Source organism: Topomyia yanbarensis, chromosome 2 (genome assembly GCF_030247195.1).
Source record: "Topomyia yanbarensis strain Yona2022 chromosome 2, ASM3024719v1, whole genome shotgun sequence".
Lineage (NCBI taxonomy): Eukaryota > Metazoa > Arthropoda > Insecta > Diptera > Culicidae > Topomyia > Topomyia yanbarensis.
The window spans coordinates 398,130,367-398,151,323 of NC_080671.1; the positions used below are offsets into that span (position 1 = coordinate 398,130,367).

Here is a 20,957-nt window from a genome sequence, read left to right on the forward strand (position 1 = left end):
CAGTAGCCCAAGAATCAATCATGAATTGTAGGCTTTCAGTTCCGATTGTGCAATCAATATACCTAGGGTCATCGGTCATTCGTGCGAGGTTTTTACTTCCAGTAATCAACTGTAATAAATAAATGAATAAATGCCAAACGTTTATAACTTATATTAAAATGATTTATTTCTTTAGCAGGATTAATTTTCTCTACTTGAACCTATCTAACTATCTTGTGATTGCTCACTATCTACCTGGTTGATTCTGCCAGCTTCATTTTTCACTTTTTCACGGTGATCGGCATAAGTCTGGATTCTGTGGTGTGTACCATTGTTATTTGATGATCGGCAAAAATCGGCGAAATGACCTAATTTCCCACATCCGTAACATTTTACACGAAAAGCTCTGCAATGTTTTGGTCCATGAGTTCGACCACATTTCGAACAATTAAATACAGCATCCCTGCCGCGCTCGATTTGCGTTTGTGAATTCCACGTGCGATGTCGTAAACGAGATCGTTCGCGCTCAGAACGAAAATTACGATAGGGTTCGTAACGATTTTGGGCGGATCTTGGCTTATGTAAATGCAAAGCATTCAACGGTTTCACCTCGACTGCTGTTTCACTAGCATACCTGTCACTTTTTGTTGACGTTGCTTCCTGAGCTTCCGATCTGATAAAATCAAGATGATTTCCATGGTTAATGATTTTCTCCAAGTTATTGTTGAAGATACTGGATATCTCATATAACTTTTCTGAGATCATTGGAATTGATCTTCTCAACAACGCTTGAATGAACTCTTCTTCCCGTTGCTGCTCACCGAAATCGCAGAATTTTGCTTGAGTTTCCAAGCGTAACACCCAATCAGCAAACGGTTCTGTCATTTTCATTTGCAGTTCCCGGAATTTCATTCGCTCTTTCGTCGTGTCGCAAGTTTGATTAAAATAGTTATTAAGAGCTGTGAGAGTTGCTTTGTAGATGTCTTCCGAACCACCCGGAACAAGTTTCTCTTGCATTTCAATTATAGTCAATAAGTAGTTTCCTGCAAATTTTTTTAACCCGGTTAGCTTCGTGATGGAATCCACAGGCGCCTTGCAAGAAACGATGCGTTCGTATTGATCACGAAATCGGATCCATTCCGCTTTACGCTTATTATTCGTTAATGAATCGTCGAATGGTTGCAGTGGCCATGACCCTGAAAGAATGTTTAATGTGAGACGTAGATTTTACTTTAAATTGCGTCATCAAACCTGAAAGCCATTCCGCTTTTCGTTCCTTTCCTGCATCATTCTGACTAGGCTGTTGATTCATGTTGCAATCGGATTTATTTTCCGGGATCATCTGCTGTCGCTCTTCGATTCCGCCTAGCTGGTCAATCTCGTTTTCTGACTTTTCCGTGCGCGAAACGTCGCTTACATGCCAAAACCCACTCATTTTTTTCCTTCCTCCGAAAAATGCGACTGGTGCATAGGTTGCTTGTACAATAAATCCGTTTTTTTCTACACGTTTCACATTTTAATGCTCTCGACATACGTCCACGCCAGTTGTTGTCTTCTCACTCTTCCTTGTTTTGAAATAGCTTCTAAATAGATCAGTGCAGCCGTTTACATCTGTGCACCCGACGTACGTTTCGATTGAGTATCTATTCGTCTTGTTCTTTGGTATGCTCCAACTTTATGAGAACACATGCACTACACACATACCTATTGGAATAGAAAAAGACAAGTAATATAAACGCCGGAATAATTTCTCTGGAAATGGTGAGCCTCAACCTATCCCAGCAAAAGGACTGGCGACTAGGTGGTTTCAACTAGATGCTGGCAAGCGGTAGGCAACTGGAACTTGGTTCTGGGCTACTCGCTGTAACCTGCCGCTTTATGGAAAAACTTGTTTGGGATGTTTTGCGTGCGGGTAGTCAGATAGAGTAAACAGATGTGATTAAATGTCATTTTGAAGGTATTAGTAACGGAATGAAAATTAAAGGTGTATGGAAATCATAATTGGTCACGTCACAAATTTATAGTAAGAGAGAGAGAGAGAGCAATAGCGTTGGCTTACTTCTGTAAAATGCACGCCATTGGTTTTGATTGTTGTTTTCAGCTTTTAGAATCTATGCTGTTTCTTTTAGCTTGGGTGTATTATTTAATTTGTCTTGAGCTTTACTCGACGAAATTTATCACCGGTCTTGGGCAAAACCCGACTCAGTTGAAAGTTATCTCTTGGCATTGAGCTGAAACTCTGCGCAAGTTTCGCATTGAATTTCTCTTGGCTTTAAGCTTAACTTAGCGCAAGTTGGATTTTGTACTTCTCTCTCCCTCTTGCATTCCCATTTCTTTCCGTCATATGTACTTGCGATTTTCAGCGCTTTTGTATCATTTTGATGGCTCATTACGTTGAACTTTATATATTCAATGAAATCCAACTATCGTGGCAGGATCGCCAATGTGATATCTTAGAAATTACAATGTAAAATACCTTATAATATCCTATTTCAATGTGGAGTAACCTCCAACCGTTTATTCACTCACTGACATAACACACTGTCTGTCTTTTTGCTCACAGACACACGGACCCGTTAATCTCTAGATACCACAGTTTGATATTTAGTAGTGCCTCAAGAGCAGCAGTCGGAGTCGTGGTGAAAGCACCAGTCAATGCCATGAGCGCCATTCTTTGCAGATGGTTTAGCTTTGATTGGACTGTCATCACTTCTCCCCTCTGCCACCACACAAGGCATCCGTATGACAGTATTGGACGTACAATTGTCGTGTAAATCCAATAGATGTATTTAGGTTTGAGACCCCAGTTCATCTGCACTGCCCGAAGGCCATGCACGCTTTCTTGACTCTCAACTCAATGTGAGCAGACCAATTCAGTTTGGAATCCAATATGACTCCAACGTATTTGACTTGATCTGCACACAGTAGCTCAGAATCAAAGAACTGCAAGGGACGAACCCCGGTTGTTTATCGCTTCTTCGTTAAAAGAACCATTGCAGTTTTGCTTGGGTTAACTGATAGTTTAACTTGTCGACCACTGTTCGACAGCTCTTAATGCCTGTTGCATTAAGTCAATGATTGTTTCGATGCAAAATCCAGTAATTGGGTCATTAAATGAGAAAAAAATCTTTTTTTGTTACATACATCGATAAAGCTGATTTCAACAATGTTTTTTTCCAACTCAGGAATCGTGAAAATAAAATTTAAATTTAAAATAAAGATACAGTCGTGATCCGCTGGTTGGACACTTTTTAACTGAACCGCTTTTTAGTTGGACCTCCGCTAGTTGGACCAATGTCCAACTAAAAAGCATCTGAATGCCAAAATCTCATGTCAAATTTACTTTGACAATCAATCTGACAATATTTAAAGATGTGAACAGATGCATGTACACTGCCAACATCTCCTTTGGAGAGTTTTTGACATTTGTCAGTCGGTCCAACTAGCGAATCAAATTCGTTGGTTGGACAAGGCTGTGGCCAACCAGCGAATCTTGACTGTATATGTTGAAGGTCTTGCTTTGACACTATCAGAAGCATTTGACATATCAAATTTCACGACAAATGATGCCCTGTCAGAAAAAATGAATACATGTTTTCCCGCAGGGTTATTTTTATTTGACATAAACACCATGCAATAGACTTATCCAGCTGCGTTGGTATTGTGCCGTTTTGACGTTTGAATTGGGAGGAAAACATATCGATTGCACGGCGAATTGGGAGGAAAACAAACCGCTTCTGGACTTGAGGGGAGGGCGGTAGTATAAAAATGTGAGATATCAGTGTGAGTATTTTAAACGTCAGATATCTCAATACATGTAGTTTTTTTCATTTTGGGTGTTGTATTGATGACCAGATGTAAACAACCGCAGATTTCCTATGCATGGTTGTCTATGTTTACATAAGATTTATTTTGAAAAACAAAAAAATCAGTTTTACGAATCACACGAATTTTTTTTTTTGAAATAATTTTATATTATGTATATTGGACCTAAAATTTATCGAACGGAACGGAAAACTATATATAGCTTAATGACCCAATTAGTATTTGGTAATCGTCAGCAAACCCGTAGGTTGGAAATCCAAGTTCATTGAGTTTCTTCAACAAGCCGTCGGCTACCAAGTTCCATAACAATGGAGACAGAACGCCGCCCTGAGGACAACCGCAAATACTCAACTTCCGTATCTCAGCCTGTCGCAGTGACGAGCAAAGTATGCGGTTACTAAACATTGCGTTTATGCAACCCGATGTACATGCAGGTATCCCATGACCGCGCGTCGCTTCCAGAATAGACTGAAAGGGCACATTGCCAAAGCACCCTCAATATCTAGGAATACACCCAAGCTAGATTGCTTGATCAAGAAGGCTTTCTCAATGTTGTAAACAACATCGTGAAGCAGAGTGATCGTGGATTTTCCTCACTGATATGCATGTTGCATTGTGTGCAGTGGATATTCAACTAAACTAAAGTTCCTGATGTGATGATCGTTTATCCGTTCCAATGCTTTCAGAAGAGAAGAACTTAATCTGATAGGCCTAAAACTCTTGGCTTCTTCATAGCTTGAGCGCCTCCCTTTAAGAATAAATCTAACAGTTATTTCTCGCCATGCTTTCGGGATATACGGGTAGCAAGACTGGAAAGCATAATCTTTTTCAAGACATGTTTAAGAATATCAAATTCCTTTTACAGTAGCGCGGGAAGTATTCCATCTTTTCCGGGTGATTTGTATGGAGCAAAGCTTCAACTGCCCACTTGACCGATTCAGAGGAATCCAATGTTCGTTATAACGCCCACGAGTCCGAATCACCATGAGATCTGTGAACATTGTTCAACTCCGGATCGATACAACCTGGAAATTGTGTGTCGAAGACACAATTAAGAACATCTTTTTCGTCCGTCACAAAAACACCATCTCTGGTTTTTAAGGAGTTCATCTGAAAATCATTCGATTTGGAGAGAATTTTATTTAATCTGCTAGCCTCGTTCAAACTAGAGACATTAGTGGATAGGTTTTGCCAGTCAGCCCGTTCTGTAGATCTAAGACATTTCTTATATGCACTACGAGCTGACCTGAAAGCCATGGAGTCATCACGCTGACGCCGGTTCCAAGCTCTTCTCATAACCTTCTTCATTCTTTCAAGCTCAGCCCTCCACCACGGGGTTCCCCTGGTCGTTTTAACAGTACGAAGTGGACAAGCTTCTTCGTAGGATGCTAATATGAATGAGTTTGTCGTAATCATGACGTCATCTAAGTCGTCTATTTGACTAATTGTTGGAAAATATCCATGAAATTTAGTCGCCAAGTTTTCCAAAAAGGGGTTTGTAGATTTAGGATTACGATATGTTACCACATTGAAGGTGACATCAAAATGATCGAAAAATATATATTTATGACGGTTCAGTTTCATTTGGAGCCTGCCAATTTCCCAGCTCATGCAAAATTCTATCAGGGCAAATGACTTCGAGGTCGCTGTTAAGTGACAGATTTTTCCAGACATTTTTGGTTGATTGCCAGATATTGAAATGTCCGAAATGTGAAAAATTCATGCTGGAAAGAAATGTCATTTTCGAGTTTACTTACTAAAGTTTTAAAGATCGGAAAACGCTCCACAAAGCGGTCAAACGAGACGTAATGGTGAAAACAACGACACGACTAGACACTGGCATTCCAAAACTGTATCGCAAATCTGACTACCCCTCAGTGACTCAGGTAACTGGTACTGTCAAATTAGAAACTTCATGAGAAAATGCATGAAACTAGCAACACTTTGGAATCTGTTACTTATTTCAAATAGTTACCGTGGCTACGAAGGGAAAACTAAAGCAACAACAAAACAAACCCAAAGTTCTACAGAGGGATTTATTTAATGTACAGTAAAACGTGTCAAAACGGTGAATATCTCGGCAAGAAATGGTGGATGTATGCAGATAGTCCGACACATCTGGTACACTGATAAACACTAACAGCGGAATGGATTTCGAGTCAGTTGAATTGACTCAAAAACTCGCAACAATTCCCAACAAATCTGGACCCAGATTACAAACAACGGGGGTACATTGTCAGTAGCACGGCGCAGTAACTGGAAGTCAAGCAATCCAGAGGAATCCAATTAAATGCAAATTCTGCGATTTCAAGACCGTAGACCTCGTAGTGGGGCATCGATCATACGATACGATCATCACCAGCTAGGGCCCAGGATGTCACTGTTAATATTACGTACAGCGCTACGTTGGTCCTTCAAGGCCAGCGGATACAGACGTACAAAAAACTGAACATGCTGAAAACCGGACGACGCTCAAACACGGCAAAGAACAGTACCAACATCTATTGCCCAATTCATAATTTACCTATATTACTAAAAAATCAAACTGAAATGAAGGCAGTCCTCGACAATTTTTTCTGTTTTCACATAATTGATTGTTTTCTGCATGTATTGTTAATAGCAAAGCACCATTTCGAATAACTCGAATGATATGTTATCTGCTAGAAAACGAAAGGCACGAAAGAATCTCTCCGTTATTTAATCGGAACATGATGCGTTTTGAAATTTGTTTCAACTGTTTTTATTTATAATATTAGCCCTATTTACAGCAATTTGAAGTTTTCTACACTAATTTACCTTTGAATTTAGTTATTTTTTCTCCGTGTACGCTCATAGGTGCATATATTGCGGTTGATAGTCAGAACCAGGATTTTCCTGCCCCCACATATTGCTTTGCTTCCTAACTGAAAACAACTAAAATCGCACATATAGCAGCCGAAAAATAACCCGGTGTCAGTCACCAATGAATTTCAGAGAAATTTAAACTTCAACGATTCGCTGTATGAACTTATTATTTTAAAGATTTCGGATAAATAAAACCAGTTATACATAACTCAACAATCTTTCTATTTAATGACTATTATTGTGCATCAACAAACAAACAACACCAACACTATTGTAAAAAATCGCATTGTGAGAAACTGCGCGCTGCTGTGGTTTTTGCTAGGTATTTTAGCAACCAGTATAAACTGCTTCAAATGCTACAGAATGTCTTACGAATAGTGTTGCATTTGAAATAGCCCCCTAATTGCCAGCAGTTCCGATTATAGCCAGCAGCCAGATTGAATGGAGTCGAATGTCGTCCATCCAGATCACAATTTACGTTTCACCGGATTTGAGAGCTCAATCCGTCGAACCGTATCTAGATCACCGGCTTTGGCTGCTTCCAAGAGTTAGCACTCTAGATCGATTGTGTCTGAAGGCGGATCTTGAAAATTTTTCAGCTCATTTTCTGTAGCAAACTGGGCGGCCCTGCAGAGATACAATGCTGGGTATCGATGTTGAACGATAGTAACAGTCGACAAGCTTGAATATTATCTTATCTAGTTAATCGATTTAGCGTTGTTTGATGGAGTCCATCGAGCGCATCCACCTTGGCATCGCGACGCAGCAGCACGTCCATTATCTTGTAGTGTGAGTTATCAGCTGCAATGTGCAACAGTGTTAGGAAGTCTTTAATTTGCTCGTTCAATTGAGCACCTTTACGAAATTTCGAGAACTTGTTTTCGCTTTGGGTACATTGAGTGGGGTACTGCATGTAATGGTATGTCACCACTGTACGGGTGTACAGCTTTGAGTTCGGTTGAGGTTCTTTTTCAGTCGATGAATATCAACCTAACAAGCATCCAACACACAGTGCTTCTTCCCGGTCAAACCACTCGGAAGCCTAAATGGAGTTAGTATGGATTCCAGCGCAAATGCAACAACCGATTCCGAATCCGGTCGGAATCGATTGTTGCATTTGAATTGGAAACCATACTGACTCCATTCAGAAATCCGAGCCGGTTGAGGAATGGGTTTAACTGTGTTGTATTTATCTGAAAATTTGCGTTTGGAATTCAAAATATTACCATATTTTATAGCTTAAACTTCTACTCACATGTAATTTTTTCCTACAATTCCCGTTCAGTTCGGTTACTTCGAGATACTAAAGGAAACAAAGAATTGTAACCGGCAGCCAGATGAAGTGGGGTGGATTCGCGCCACACGACCGTTCACATTCAGTGGTGTCTAGCAATTTTCAATTTCGTCCGAGTTCTCCGCGTCTAGCAACTGAATCTTTTTCCGGAAGTGTTTTTTGATTGATCTGCAAATCATCATGCTTCGATCACTGTCCACTAGGTTGATGGTGATTCCGTTCTGTTAAAGAAGTGGGAAGAAATACAATCTATAGGATCACAAGAATGAGTCATACTTACCGAATCTACCGGTGCGTCTAATTCGATGTAGATACGTTTCGCAATTGGCTCGTCCCTGCTGATCCATCGGCAGGTCGAAGTTGACGACAATGGTCACCTGTTCGACGTCGATACCTAAGACGAAAGAATCTCTCCGTAACCTGGTGCTGTAGCCAGAATCAAGTGGTAGAACTTACCCCTGGACAAAACGTTCGTTATAATCTGTACCTTCTCTAGTCCGGTTCGGAATCGATCCAGAGCGTCCAACCGTTGCTCCACCGTTAGATCACCGGACAGCACCGCTACCGAGTGACCATCCTGGGACATCCTGCCGGTCAACCAACCGGCCGTTTTGCGTACCTGTTTCGATCGATTAACAGTTCTGAAAATAAGTTTACTTGGAGTTTACAACTGTCCTATACATCATATGACAGAAAATGATCGCTTGTCCGACGGTAATCACACAATTTCTCGTCCTGGTTGCGGAACTTGACGTAGTACTGTTTAATGTTATCGAGTGATTCTTGCTCCCGCGCCTGCCGAATCGGATTGGGCACGATGTATTCGGCAAACTCCATCACCTCGCGCTCGTACGTGGCCGAGAAGAACACCGACCATAACACCCACCTCGTCCAGTACAAAAAGGGAAAACTAGGTCGAACGTCCTGAACTTTATACCCCAGTCCATTAGCTATATGATATGATCAGTCAGCTTCGCCCCTTTGACGATCTCCTCACAGCGAACGGCGTAAGGAAGTTTGATTTCCGAACAAAACTTTGCCATTTTGGCAGCTATTTCCCCCTTCTGAATTGCCAGCTCATACGTGGGGAAAGGCAAATCACCTGCAGATAGTTTTTTAACTGATGGACTCAACTGAGCATTGCCAGCACGAAGGCAGCGGTTTTTCCTATTCCCGACTGACTCTGGGCTATTATATTCCGTGGCGGACCGGTCGACAGAGTAGGTAGAGCCATCTCCTGAATTTTGGAAGGGGCGTTGAAACCCATCGCATAGACTCTGTAGTAATTCCTGCTTCATGTGCAAAGCTTCGATAGTTTTAACCAACCAATCGGCGAAGAAGAATCCTTCCGCTGCACCTCCAGATCCAGCTTTGATTCTACTAGACCTTAGCGAACATCTTTCATTAGCAAACTTGCATCCGCCGGGCTAAAAGATTAGTCATGGATAATTTTAAAGCTGATACAGAATATTTCGGGAGAAAATTTAAAATAGGACGTAAGCAACAATGAGATTCTCTTTGGGGTCGTTTCAATATTTAGTACTCAATTCTTTGCCTAATATTTTAGTAAAAACCATCGGCTATGTACTGGAAAATTAGTGCAAAGTGTTATAGCGACGTCATAATAATCGAAAGAGAAAGTAAACAAAGAGAGGCTCTCAATGTTCCTTATGTCCTAATCAAAATTTTCTGCAGATTTCGTCTTACTTGAATGCCTCTGCATCTTCCGCGGAGGAAGCTTTTTCTCCATTTTCTCTTGCAGCTTGTTTTTCTTCAGGAGCTGCTAGAGTCAGTAGCTACCGAACTCCAAACATCAGGTGCAGCTTTGGTTCTACTGCCGGTGGACTAGGTTTTTCCGCATTCTCTTTCTCTGGACTGCCAGCCACCGGCTCTGAATCCTTATCCTTGGTGATATGTACTCAGTTCGCTAACCTATTTGTATTAAAAAGAAAAATTCAAATCCCATCCCAATGATCGCTTCAAAAATAGGTTATAACAAAACAACACTTACCGAGTGCAGAAATTTCTTGATCCGTCGTCTTTTTGACCCAGTTATCGGCAGCGCTTGCCATCGTTTCGATCGTTGTTGTCCGTTTCGTTGTCCGAGTTCGCGTTTGATTCTTGCAGCAAACAAAACAGAATATTTTCTTTCCTAGCTGTTACGGATGTTGGTTGCTAGGGTATGCAAATAAACATTAGGAAAATTGAGACAGTGTTGCGCGAGAAATTCATATTTTATCATTACCGAGGGGTCGCTCAATGTACTAGTAACTGGCGATTAATTTCGTGTACACTTTTTTTTCGGAATTTTTCATGAAGTGTCAGGTCGTGTCGTTGGTGAAAACATGTGTTTAAAAATATAACAAATAAAATGTACGATAAAACGAAGAGCATCGTATTGTGTAAAATCTTATGTCATTTTTCATTGAAAAATACCAGGGCAACCCAAATAACCACTTGCATTATATTGAAGCATTATTTTAACATCAATAATGTTCGTTTGCTCTAAAACTACTTTCTTAAAACAGTGCTACCATAACACAACATCCCAAATGTTTCAAGACATTGCCTTTTATGAGCAATGTAACAGGCATTATACACACCTTTAGAGCAACGGCTTAGTGTTTGATCGCATTGCATTTACAAATGCTTTGACGCTCTACTGCGCTACACTTGAAAAGCATATAATGCTTGAACTAAAAGTTATGAAACATTAAAATAATTTGACGTTTATGAAGAAAATGTTCTAACCAAAAAATATCAACCTGAAACAACATGGAGAGTAGTGTGGCAAACGGAAAATTTTCTACGAATTGGGCAAAAATATCGGAGCACTGTACCGCCCATAGCTTTTGACCAATCCTATTTCCGTTGAGGAATACATGAAATTAAACAACACGAGTATGCATTCCTATAATTTGCAATTCAGATGAAGCATATCATAGAGAAACCTCTAAATGCTCATAATTTCATCTGCGCAATTTGATGTCAATACTAACCATGTTTTGGAATCTCTATTGAAAAATGAACTCTGCTTCGTTTGTTGATGTTTATTTTTCGCGATCCGAGAGCCACACGATAAATACTAATCTACTCAAATGTTTGCCCCTCTCCTTCTATACCGACGTGTCATTGCATTAACAAAGGCAATATAATGTAAAACGTTATTCATATATTGCAAATATCATTCCGTCGGCAACTATCCTCCATAGATAAGAGTGCTAACGGCCTACCTCGTATGAAGCTGAAGTCAGATGATCATGGTTCGGATCCCATAAAATTGTTTTAAAAAACCTGAAGGAATTGAAATTTTGTGGTGATGTTAATGTTGTATCTGACGAATAAGAAGAAGTGGAAAATGGGAAAACGTTCATTTTTCCATTTTAATTATTTTCATTTTGACATTATATCAGCTTTATGTTGTATTATATAACATCGAACTGTCAAAACGAAACAAACATTATTGCAGCATCTAGTAATGCTTTTAGCAGACTAAAGCTTTATAAGAGCGTTACTAATGTAAAATAAATGCTTTCTTTGACAGCTCTTACATCAGTCGCTTAATCGCCCTTTTCCACTTTATAAAAGCATTGGTGTTGCATTTACAGCAATGAAGCATTTTATCGCATTCTACGAACGACTCATTTAAGACTATTAACTTTACATCATTTGAAGCGTCGTGGTTACTTGGTAATGGATTGCACTGGTCTAGTGGCCCGCTCTCCTGCTGGAAAATGCAACACCAGTGCAATCCACCGCCCTGGGATTTCTCAATGGAAAACCCCATTCGAAAGTACAGAAACCAAAACATTGCTGTTAAAAAAATAACCGTTGTAAATGCAATGTTTCGACTATAAATACCGACATTCCGTTCTATTATGTTTGCCATTATGCCAACAGTATGGCTTTTTATAACAGACCCCTCGAATGTCATTTCCCACCATCACTTTATTAATCGTTCTACATCATTGAACGCACTTATGTTTGGCAGTTTGACAGCGCCGAAGAGCTAAAACTTTTCGATCCGTTTTAAAGGTTTTAAATGTCAGTTCTAGCGAAGACCTGCTTTCAGCTCTCTTTTCGCGTGTGCAAGATTGTTCGCCATTTGTGTGTTTGCCAGTGACTACATTTTTTCCTCGGAAAATTCCTTCGCTAAATCCCCGAAAAGTTCATCAAAACCGTCGCGACAGCAATGCCGAAGAATAAAGGAAAGGGAGGAAAGAACCGTCGTCGTGGTAAAAACGAAAATGAATCGGAAAAGCGCGAGTTAATCTTCAAGGAGGACGAACAGGAATACGCACAGGTCACCAAAATGCTGGGCAATGGTAGATTAGAGGCGATGTGCTTCGATGGCGTGAAACGACTTTGTCACATCAGAGGCAAACTGAGGAAAAAGGTACCGTATAGAACCAAACCATAAAAAACAATCCTTTCATTAAACAAGAACAAAGAACTTCTACACCTTGAATCAGTAAAAATACGTAGTGCACTTCCGAAGAAAATCCTTCATAAGAATTTGCTGACAAAGCAAGTGCAGCGCAGTATCCGCTCCCTTCGTACGTTTAATAGCCTTCCTCATGTTGATTAATACTGTATGACGTCATGGCTGTGTTTGAAACTGTTATTGCTTTTGTTATTTAGCATCGAGGACATTAACTCAAAAGTTTTATACTACTTATCCGTGATACTAGTATGATGAATTAAACACGATTAGGTCCGTTCCCTAATATTGTCATATTAAGTATTCCTTGATCAATAAATAATTATTACTTCTTTGTAATTTGTAATTTAAAAACGTACGGTAACCTGTTACATGTGTTTAATTTAGGTCGAGGAATCCTTTGATATTTCATTTTGAATTACAATTCTAAAGATTACAATAGCAGTTAGGATGCTAGGATAGGGTATATCTCGACAAACATCTTTCATTAGGGCCTAAGTCGCAATGTACTTAAATGGAGAAAAATCAGTTTCAATATTCGGCGATGCTTTTCTAAATGTAGTTTTTATTGTAGGCATAAATTACTTTATGACCATGTTTTTCCGGAAGCATCTTTAGTTAAACCTTATGACAATATAACAAAGAATTTAATTCCTATGTGCTTTTAGTGAGTAGAAACTAATAAAATGCTTACGCCCAATTTGCATCCCAGTCGTGATTTCGCCCTTCTGCAACCACCATCTGCGGAAGGGCTAAACCGTGTACATAATTTTCAGAAGGGCGCGGTAAATGGGCTAAACTGACTCTGTCTTGCTGGGCAGGGCTGGGTAAATGGGCGAGCTTGACAGTATACTTTTTTATAGGGCTCAGCAAATGGGCGCATAGAAAGCCAATGTAAATGTAAGGTCGCGTGCATCTTTTCTTCGAATTACATGAAAATATTGAAATATTCGAATGTTTATGTGCAACAACTATCGAGTAGACATGGTCGTAGTAGATATTGTTTATCATTTATATAATAGAACCGCCGTTTAAAGAATAATTTTGTATACGCCCGGTTCTGTCAAAAAATGTAAGTTTAGCCTTTATATTCCATATGAAAATAAGGGCCTAAATCGAAATCTCGAAGAAAATGCATGATTCGCCGTTTTGTTTTCTTTAATTATAAATCGAACTAAAAACCATTTTAACTAATTTTCACCTCAATCTTGCAGTATTTTTATCGCATAATGTCATAATAGCGAAAACGCAGTTTGTTTACATTTGCGATTTAAGCCCTAATGAAAGATCTATGTCGATATGATTAGGGCTCAAAAGTCAAAATTCACTTTGGGGAGAAATTCAGAAGAAAACTGTTAGCATGGTGCATAGCTGGTACCAAAAGAAAAAAAAACTTCTATGCTATCAACGACTGTGCTGGACGATTAATGATTCGTGATGAATTTCCCCCCAAAGTGAATTTTGACAATTGGCTTTGATCCCGTATCATATGCTTGTCAACTTATAAACATTAGCCCTAATTACGTTACGGATTAATTTATGAAAGTTGGAGTATTTCAAATCCGCCGATGAATTGGTCGTTCAATAAAATGCATCGCGTAACACATTTCTCTAGAAATCACTTCTATTGTCAATCTAACCATATTTTTCCTTCCTAACTAAATCCAGGTTTGGATCAACCAGGGCGATATTATCTTGATCGGACTGCGCGATTATCAGGACTCAAAGGCGGACGTCATCCTCAAGTACACTCCGGACGAGGCACGAAATCTTAAGACCTACGGTGAGTTCCCGGAATCGGTTCGCATCAACGACACAGTCACATTCGTCGACAATGATCTGGACGATGATATCGAGTTTGGTGACGAGTACAGCTCCGAGGAGGAAGTCGATGCCGTGGATGCCATATGATCGGCTAGCAAAATCCACAGTAGCGGCATCAACAACGGATCAGCGAACGTTTGTAGCAGCAAGGGCAGTTAAATTTTCTGCGATAGTTTGTCATTTGTTTAGAATATATATATATATATGACAACTAAATTATTATAGCTAACAACATCAACAGCTAGATTTGGTGCCAGTGAATTTATTACCCAATCACTGGAAATCATAAAACGAAACAGCAAAATATACATGTATTGTTTTATCCGATAAATTATTTCTGAACCCGAACGGATTGTCTTTTCAACATTCAAGAACGGATTATCTAGTGGCTGGGAAAATTAACTAGCATGAGAAATAATGAAAGCGTTTAAATAGGAAGAATATTTCCTGCTTTAAGTTTTTTTTCTGATAGGTCATATTTAGAATCACACTTCCTAGTAAACACCAGATTACTTGCACTCCATTGTTTTAGACAGAATTTTTTTTTTCTTTCCCAAGATAAACCACTAAAAGTTTGTGAAAATCCAAAAAAATAGGATGTATCCTGTTAGTCTGTGCAGTGTCCCGCGAAACTCACTATTATCGCACGTGCTGAATGGATACATTTAAATGAATTACAGAACATCAACTGCAAACGTAATTAGGACGTAGTTGTACTATCGTTTCCGCAGGAATAGTTAGCAATATAATGGCACATTAACCGCGATCATGGTATTGTTTATGAATAAACAGGAGGGAGGGAGAAATGTGTGTTCTTTATACAATTCGAACTTTGCCTGACATCTAGCTTAACGGTCACTTTTGAGATATCTCTAGCTGAGATATTTCTAGCAACTCCTAGTCGATTATAATCAAAATGGATGACAATAGTTATGTTGAACTCGTTTATTAGAAAGATTATGGAAAGGAATTTAAGGCCTTAAAGTGTTAAAGTGCTCCGAATTATTATAGGAGAGTATTCTTATCTATTAAAATGTTTGAATACATATTTCGCAGCTTGAATCCTGGTAGAAAATTATATTAGCAATCATGAGGAGACGTGCTTCATACTTCCAGTCCAGTTTGAATTTCCCCCAGATTCGTACAAAACGCTTACGACAACACAATTCGCGATATATGTGTTGTCACAGTTACACTGACTGTCGGTAAGTAGACAAAAAAATGTATTGTTCAGCATATCTACCGCATAACGAGCCATCTCCTTCTGATGATTTCAAAGGCGTTGTATCGTATTGTAGCAGAAATGGGCTTCCGCTCATCATCGGCAGTGATGCGAATGCTCATCACATCATTTGGTGCAGCTAACATCGATCTGAGAGGCTCTGAACTGATAGAGTACATAAGTAGTACAAATATCCATATTCTGAATGTGAAAAACCGACCAACTTTTGCGAGGTATGGGAGGGAGGAGGTGTTAAACATAACACTTTGCTCTGATAGAATTTCGCATGAGCTGGGAAATTGGTAGGTTCCAAATGAAACTGAACCGTCTCTATCCGATCATGAATATGTATTTTTCGATAAATTTGATATCACCTTCAATGGGGTAACATATGGGGGGGGGAAGGGGAGGAGTTGCTTCTCTAATCTTCCGGTCATCACATCGCATGCTTTGGTATTCTTGTATAACAAACATGAAGATGTGACACAAGGCGCCAAGAGCGCACTAAAATCCTGTCAATCCATTTTTCATTGGATTGTCTGCTCTAAATATATCACCAGGGGACCATTCATAAATGATGATGGATATTGACAATAGGGGAAGAGCGTCACGTAACGAGATAAAAACTAAAAATGAATTTTAGACGTATCAGCGGATCAGAGATAAAAAAAGTACAACATTGTTTATGAATGGCCCCCAAACAAAGAATATTCCATAACGAATATCACGTAACATCGGTGACAGAGCATTGGGATCAAGGCCAAGTCCCCCCTGGGTCATGCAAAACTGAGAGGCAACATCAATTTAGGCACAGATAGCAGACGTCCATTTATTTTCATTTTGTTTTGTTTTGTCTTTTCATTTGTTTCTCCTGCCATGATATGTGCGGATTGATGCGGATCGAGCGTGACGGCCAAGGAAACGGAAAGCCAGTGGCCCAAACAGATCAGGAACAGGAGGGAGGACTACGAACAAGGGAACGGACAACAGAGGAGAAATCGTTTACTTATTTATTATAACTACGACACTAATCACAATTATTTTGCTTTTCTTGTTTCGTTTCAGCAAACCAAAATCTAAACGGACTAGCACATACGAACAGTTAGGCTTTGTAGGTTCTCATCTTGACAGAGTCTAGATGGGCGGATGAACGTCTGCCAGAGGGTGGGCTGAGAAATGACAATGACACTGTACGAGATGGCGCTGGGCCTGTGGCCTTCAACTGGCATGGTCCATTCTCATTGATTCGGAAGTCTTCTTGGCTGGTTGGTAGATATGTGCTCCTACTTGCAAGTTGATCAATTCGCTTGGGTGGGTGACATGTAGATCCTACTAATTGTCGACTCTTTTGATCGTGAGTATGAGGCTAGTTCAGGAAAGGAGTGCAGGACTGGCACCTAAGAGATAGTTAATTATTCAGGATTTGTTCTTATGATTATTAAACTCGATCAAGCACACCGGCTCTCAGAAATGATAAGCAACCCTTTCGGGTCGGTGTGGTCTGTTCGAGTCGAACCAGGCGGACATTCGTTTCGAGCAAACTTCATGTGGATAAATATTGCTTACGCCTTTATTGGCAGAGATTCTTTTTAACGAAATCCTAAAATACCTTCACTGGTATAGCTACTCAGGATAATAATAATAGAAAAATTAAGGGTTTGCCTGGTCCATAATGTAATGAATATGTATATTGACTAGAACAGGGATAATCGAGTTATGTTATAAGATAGAGAAGAAACAGCACAGTTGTAGGAAAAGTATTCGCGAGTAAGGACTAATAATACTGCTAGTATGTTTACCGTTTCAATTAATAGTCGATTGATCCGCTTCGGACCTAGGAGACAAAAGGAGATTAAGAAGAGACAGAAGCGGATTCAATGCGAAATTTGCCAATATGACGTTGACCTCAAGGCGATGGTAGGATGATTTTCCATAGGATGACAGACTAGATGACACGACGTTACACGCTCTAAACTTGCGCCAAATAGTTTGTATGTATGTATGAATGTAAGCCCGTATGTATGCCTGTATGCATGGATGTGTATAGGACCAATGTATCCCTGAGCAACATGGAAGGACACCTCTGAGCCGCCAAAACGCTCCTGGGAAGCCGGGTGCACGGTCATAGGTGTGACCATAAAGCACTGCACACACTGTCAAGTGCAACGGATAGACGGTAGGTGTACAGTTAATGCACATAGGTTGCAGAAATAGGTTGTTGAGACAGCCCGATTGCACACTGATAAATAACAATAATAACAATAACCTTCAATGGGGTAACATATCGTAATCCTAAATCTACAAACTGGGACCTCTTTTTGGAAAACTTGGAGACTAGATTGCATGAATATTTTCCAACAATTAGTCAATTTGACGACTTAGATGACGTCATGGATACGACAAACTCATTCATAGTAGCATCCTACTAAGAAGCTTGTCCACTTCGTACTGTTAAATCGACTAGGAGAACCCCTTGGTGGAGGGCTGAGTTTGAATGAATTAAGTAGGATATGAGAAGAGCTTGGAACCGGCGTCAGCGTGATGACTCCAGGGCTTTCAGGTCAGCGCGTAGTGCATATAAGAAATCTCTTAGCTCTGCAGAGCGGGCTGGCTGGCAAAATCTATGCGCTAACGTCTCTAGTCTGAACGAGGCCAGCAGGTTAAATAAAATTCTCTCGAAATCGAAAGACGGACGATAAAGATGTTCTTAATTGTCTCTTCGACGCACACTTTCCAGGTTGTATCGATCCGGAGCTGAACAATGTTCATAGATCTCATTCTGGCGATTCAGACTCGTTGGCATTAGCACGCCCATTGCTTACCACTGAATCGGTCAAGTGGGCAGTTGACAGCTTTGCTCCATAAAAATCACCCGGAAAAGATGGAATACTTCCCGTGCTACTGCAAAAAGGATTTATATTCTCAAACATGTCTTGAAAAAGATTATGCTTTCCAGTCTTGCTACCCGTATATCCCGAAAGAATGGCGAGAAATACCTGTTAGATTTATTCCCAAAAGGGGGGGGGGGGGGCGCTCAAGCTATGAAGAAGCCAAGAGTTTCAGGCCTATCAGCTTAAGTTCTTCTGAAATGTGAGTTTAGTTGAATATCCACTGCACAAAATGCAACATGCATATCAGTGAGGGAAATCCACGACCACTCTGCTTCACGATGTTGCTTAGAACATTGAGAAAGTCGTCTCGTTCGAGCAATTTAGCTTGGGTGTATTCCTAGATATTGTGGGTGCTTTTGACAATGTGCCCTTTCAGTCTATCCTGGAAGCGACGCGCGGTCATGGGGTATCTACATTAGATTGGTTCAAATTTTGACTTTTAGCTCCACCAGGCTCTACTGATTCCTTTTGTGGCCCTTAGTAATTGTGCGAATTTTGGTACCGATCGGTTGTATCTACGGACCCTCCAAAAATTTCAAAGTTTATATGGAAATTAGTATGGAAAATCGGTTAAAATTGAAAAAAAAAATTATTAAAAAATCACCTCATCAATCAATTCATGAGAACACTATGTATTTATAAAGGTATTCTTCTACGGAACACATTCGTGGAATATTGTTTTTTTTTTGTTCAGGTATTCCAATTTCCATCTTTTCCAGAACAACTGCACATTTTTTTGAATTTCCCCGAACCGAGTAAGTCTGTTGCTCGCAATTAGAGCTACATTTTCATCCGGGAGTGCTGTTATAGGTCCTCCAATCAAAAAATGTACAGGAGTTAATGGTTCCAGGTCTCCGGGGTCATTTGACATAGGTGAGATTGGCCTTGAATTTAATATTCCTTCAATTTGTTTCAGAAGAGTAAGCATCTCTTCGTAAGTGGGTATAGATGATCCTAACACTCTTTTCATATGATGCTTAATGCTTTTTATACCCGCTTCCCATATCCCAACGAAGTTAGGGGAACGGGGAGGAATAAACTGCCAATCAATTCTTTCGGCTGTACTAAATTGTTTGATTTCTGGTTCCACTTGTGAATTAAATTTCTCTGCTATCACCTTCAATTCGTTTTTGGAACCAACAAATTATCACAAAATATGGTGCTGCTAATTCCACGTTGGTTACAAAACCTCCGAAGGGCTGCGATGAAGGATGCGCTAGACAGCCCGCTAACCAGTTCAATATGAACTGCTCTAGTTCCCAGACAAATAAACAATGCCACGTATACCTTTAAGCATTTGTTGGTACGTACTAGGTTCTCTTTGATAGTGAAGGGTCCTCCGAAATCAACTCCACTGAACTGGAAAGGTCGTGAAGGCTTTGTCCGTTCATTTGGTAGTTGCCCCATTATTTGCTGCATTGTTTTCGTATTATTGCTGTAGCATGTGATACATTGGTGTACCACTTTCCGTACAAGGCTTTTACCATGAAGTGGCCAGAATCGCATTCTTATCAAGTACAGTAAATTCTGGAACCCGACGTGTAGAAATTTGTGATGATAGTCTTTTCCTATCAGAACAGTAAGGTTACGTTTATGAGGAAGTACGATTGGGTGTTGATGATCATAGTTTAATCCAGCCGCCTGAAGCCTCCCTCCTACTCGAATAATCCCATTTTTGTCCAAGAAAGGATTGAGGGTAAGCAGTGAGTTTTGCTTTGCAACGGATTTGTCAGCTTTTAAACTTTTTAATTCTTGGGCAAATTGCTTTCTTTGTGTCGTTTGGATTATTCGAATCTCCGCTATTTTTATTTCCGATAGAGTTAGTTGTTTGATCGACCTTTCTTCAAATCGCAAACAATACGCTGTAACACGCAGAAGTTTACCATAACTCGAGAATCGATTTATCAACGAATCATCATTGTCCTCCTCCGACGTTGGCTGGGGTTGGTCAGTTCTGCTAACGAGTATGGCCCTCTGAGGCTCTTTATTCCAGGAGTGATTATTTTCCGAGAAGAACTTTGGCCCAGTCCACCAAAGTGAACTCTGGATGAGTTTTTGGGTGGATGTGCCCCTCAAGATTAGATCCGCTGGGTTATTTTTAGAGCTTACATAATGCCAGTCGATTGTTGAAGATTTCCGTTGAATGGTTTCAACCCTGTTGGCAATAAATTTCGGCCATCGATGCGTTGGTGTGGGTATTAATAGCTCCTTTCACCTTTTCCATTAGTTCCACTAACAACGCAGCTACTCTTAACTCTAGCTTAGGTGCTGTATTGTACTTTGTTTGAAGGCGCGACCCTAGACTTCGAGCACAATAAGTCGGTTTGCACTTCCTTTTCATTGGTAGTCCTCACGTATACAACCGCTCCATAAGCTCGTTCTGCAGCATCGGCGAAGCCATGGAGCTCTACACAATGATTTCCAGCAGTTACTCGACGCGGTAACGTAATATCTCCTATTTCTGACAGCTGTTTATAGAACCAACGCCATTGTTTCATAATTACGTCTGGTAATCTTTCATCCCAGCTAACATTTCGAGCCATATATCCTGCATTAATAATTTGCCGTTTATAATGATCGGCGATAAAACACCCAATGGATCTAAAATTCGTTGTACGTCGGCCAAAATATTTCTTT

General features: G+C 40.1%; 1 protein-coding gene and 1 long non-coding RNA gene across 2 annotated transcripts; one reads left to right on the top strand and one right to left on the bottom strand.

The window, feature by feature from the left end:
• Nucleotides 1-6,886: 6,886 nt before the first annotated feature.
• Nucleotides 6,887-10,117, bottom strand: LOC131684868 (uncharacterized). The gene is made up of 7 exons (XR_009304693.1): nucleotides 9,954-10,117; nucleotides 9,650-9,874; nucleotides 8,399-9,369; nucleotides 8,223-8,336; nucleotides 7,904-8,163; nucleotides 7,504-7,841; nucleotides 6,887-7,449 (listed from the first exon to the last, which is right to left on the bottom strand). It is a non-coding gene; the product is annotated as an uncharacterized LOC131684868 (long non-coding RNA).
• Nucleotides 10,118-11,989: 1,872 nt separating this feature from the next.
• LOC131684869 (eukaryotic translation initiation factor 1A, X-chromosomal) lies at nucleotides 11,990-15,013 on the top strand. The gene is made up of 2 exons (XM_058968097.1): nucleotides 11,990-12,338; nucleotides 14,052-15,013. Exons 1-2 carry the CDS (start codon nucleotides 12,135-12,137, stop codon nucleotides 14,292-14,294), a joined length of 447 nt encoding a protein of 148 aa, XP_058824080.1. The 5' UTR covers nucleotides 11,990-12,134; the 3' UTR covers nucleotides 14,295-15,013.
• Nucleotides 15,014-20,957: the final 5,944 nt, after the last annotated feature.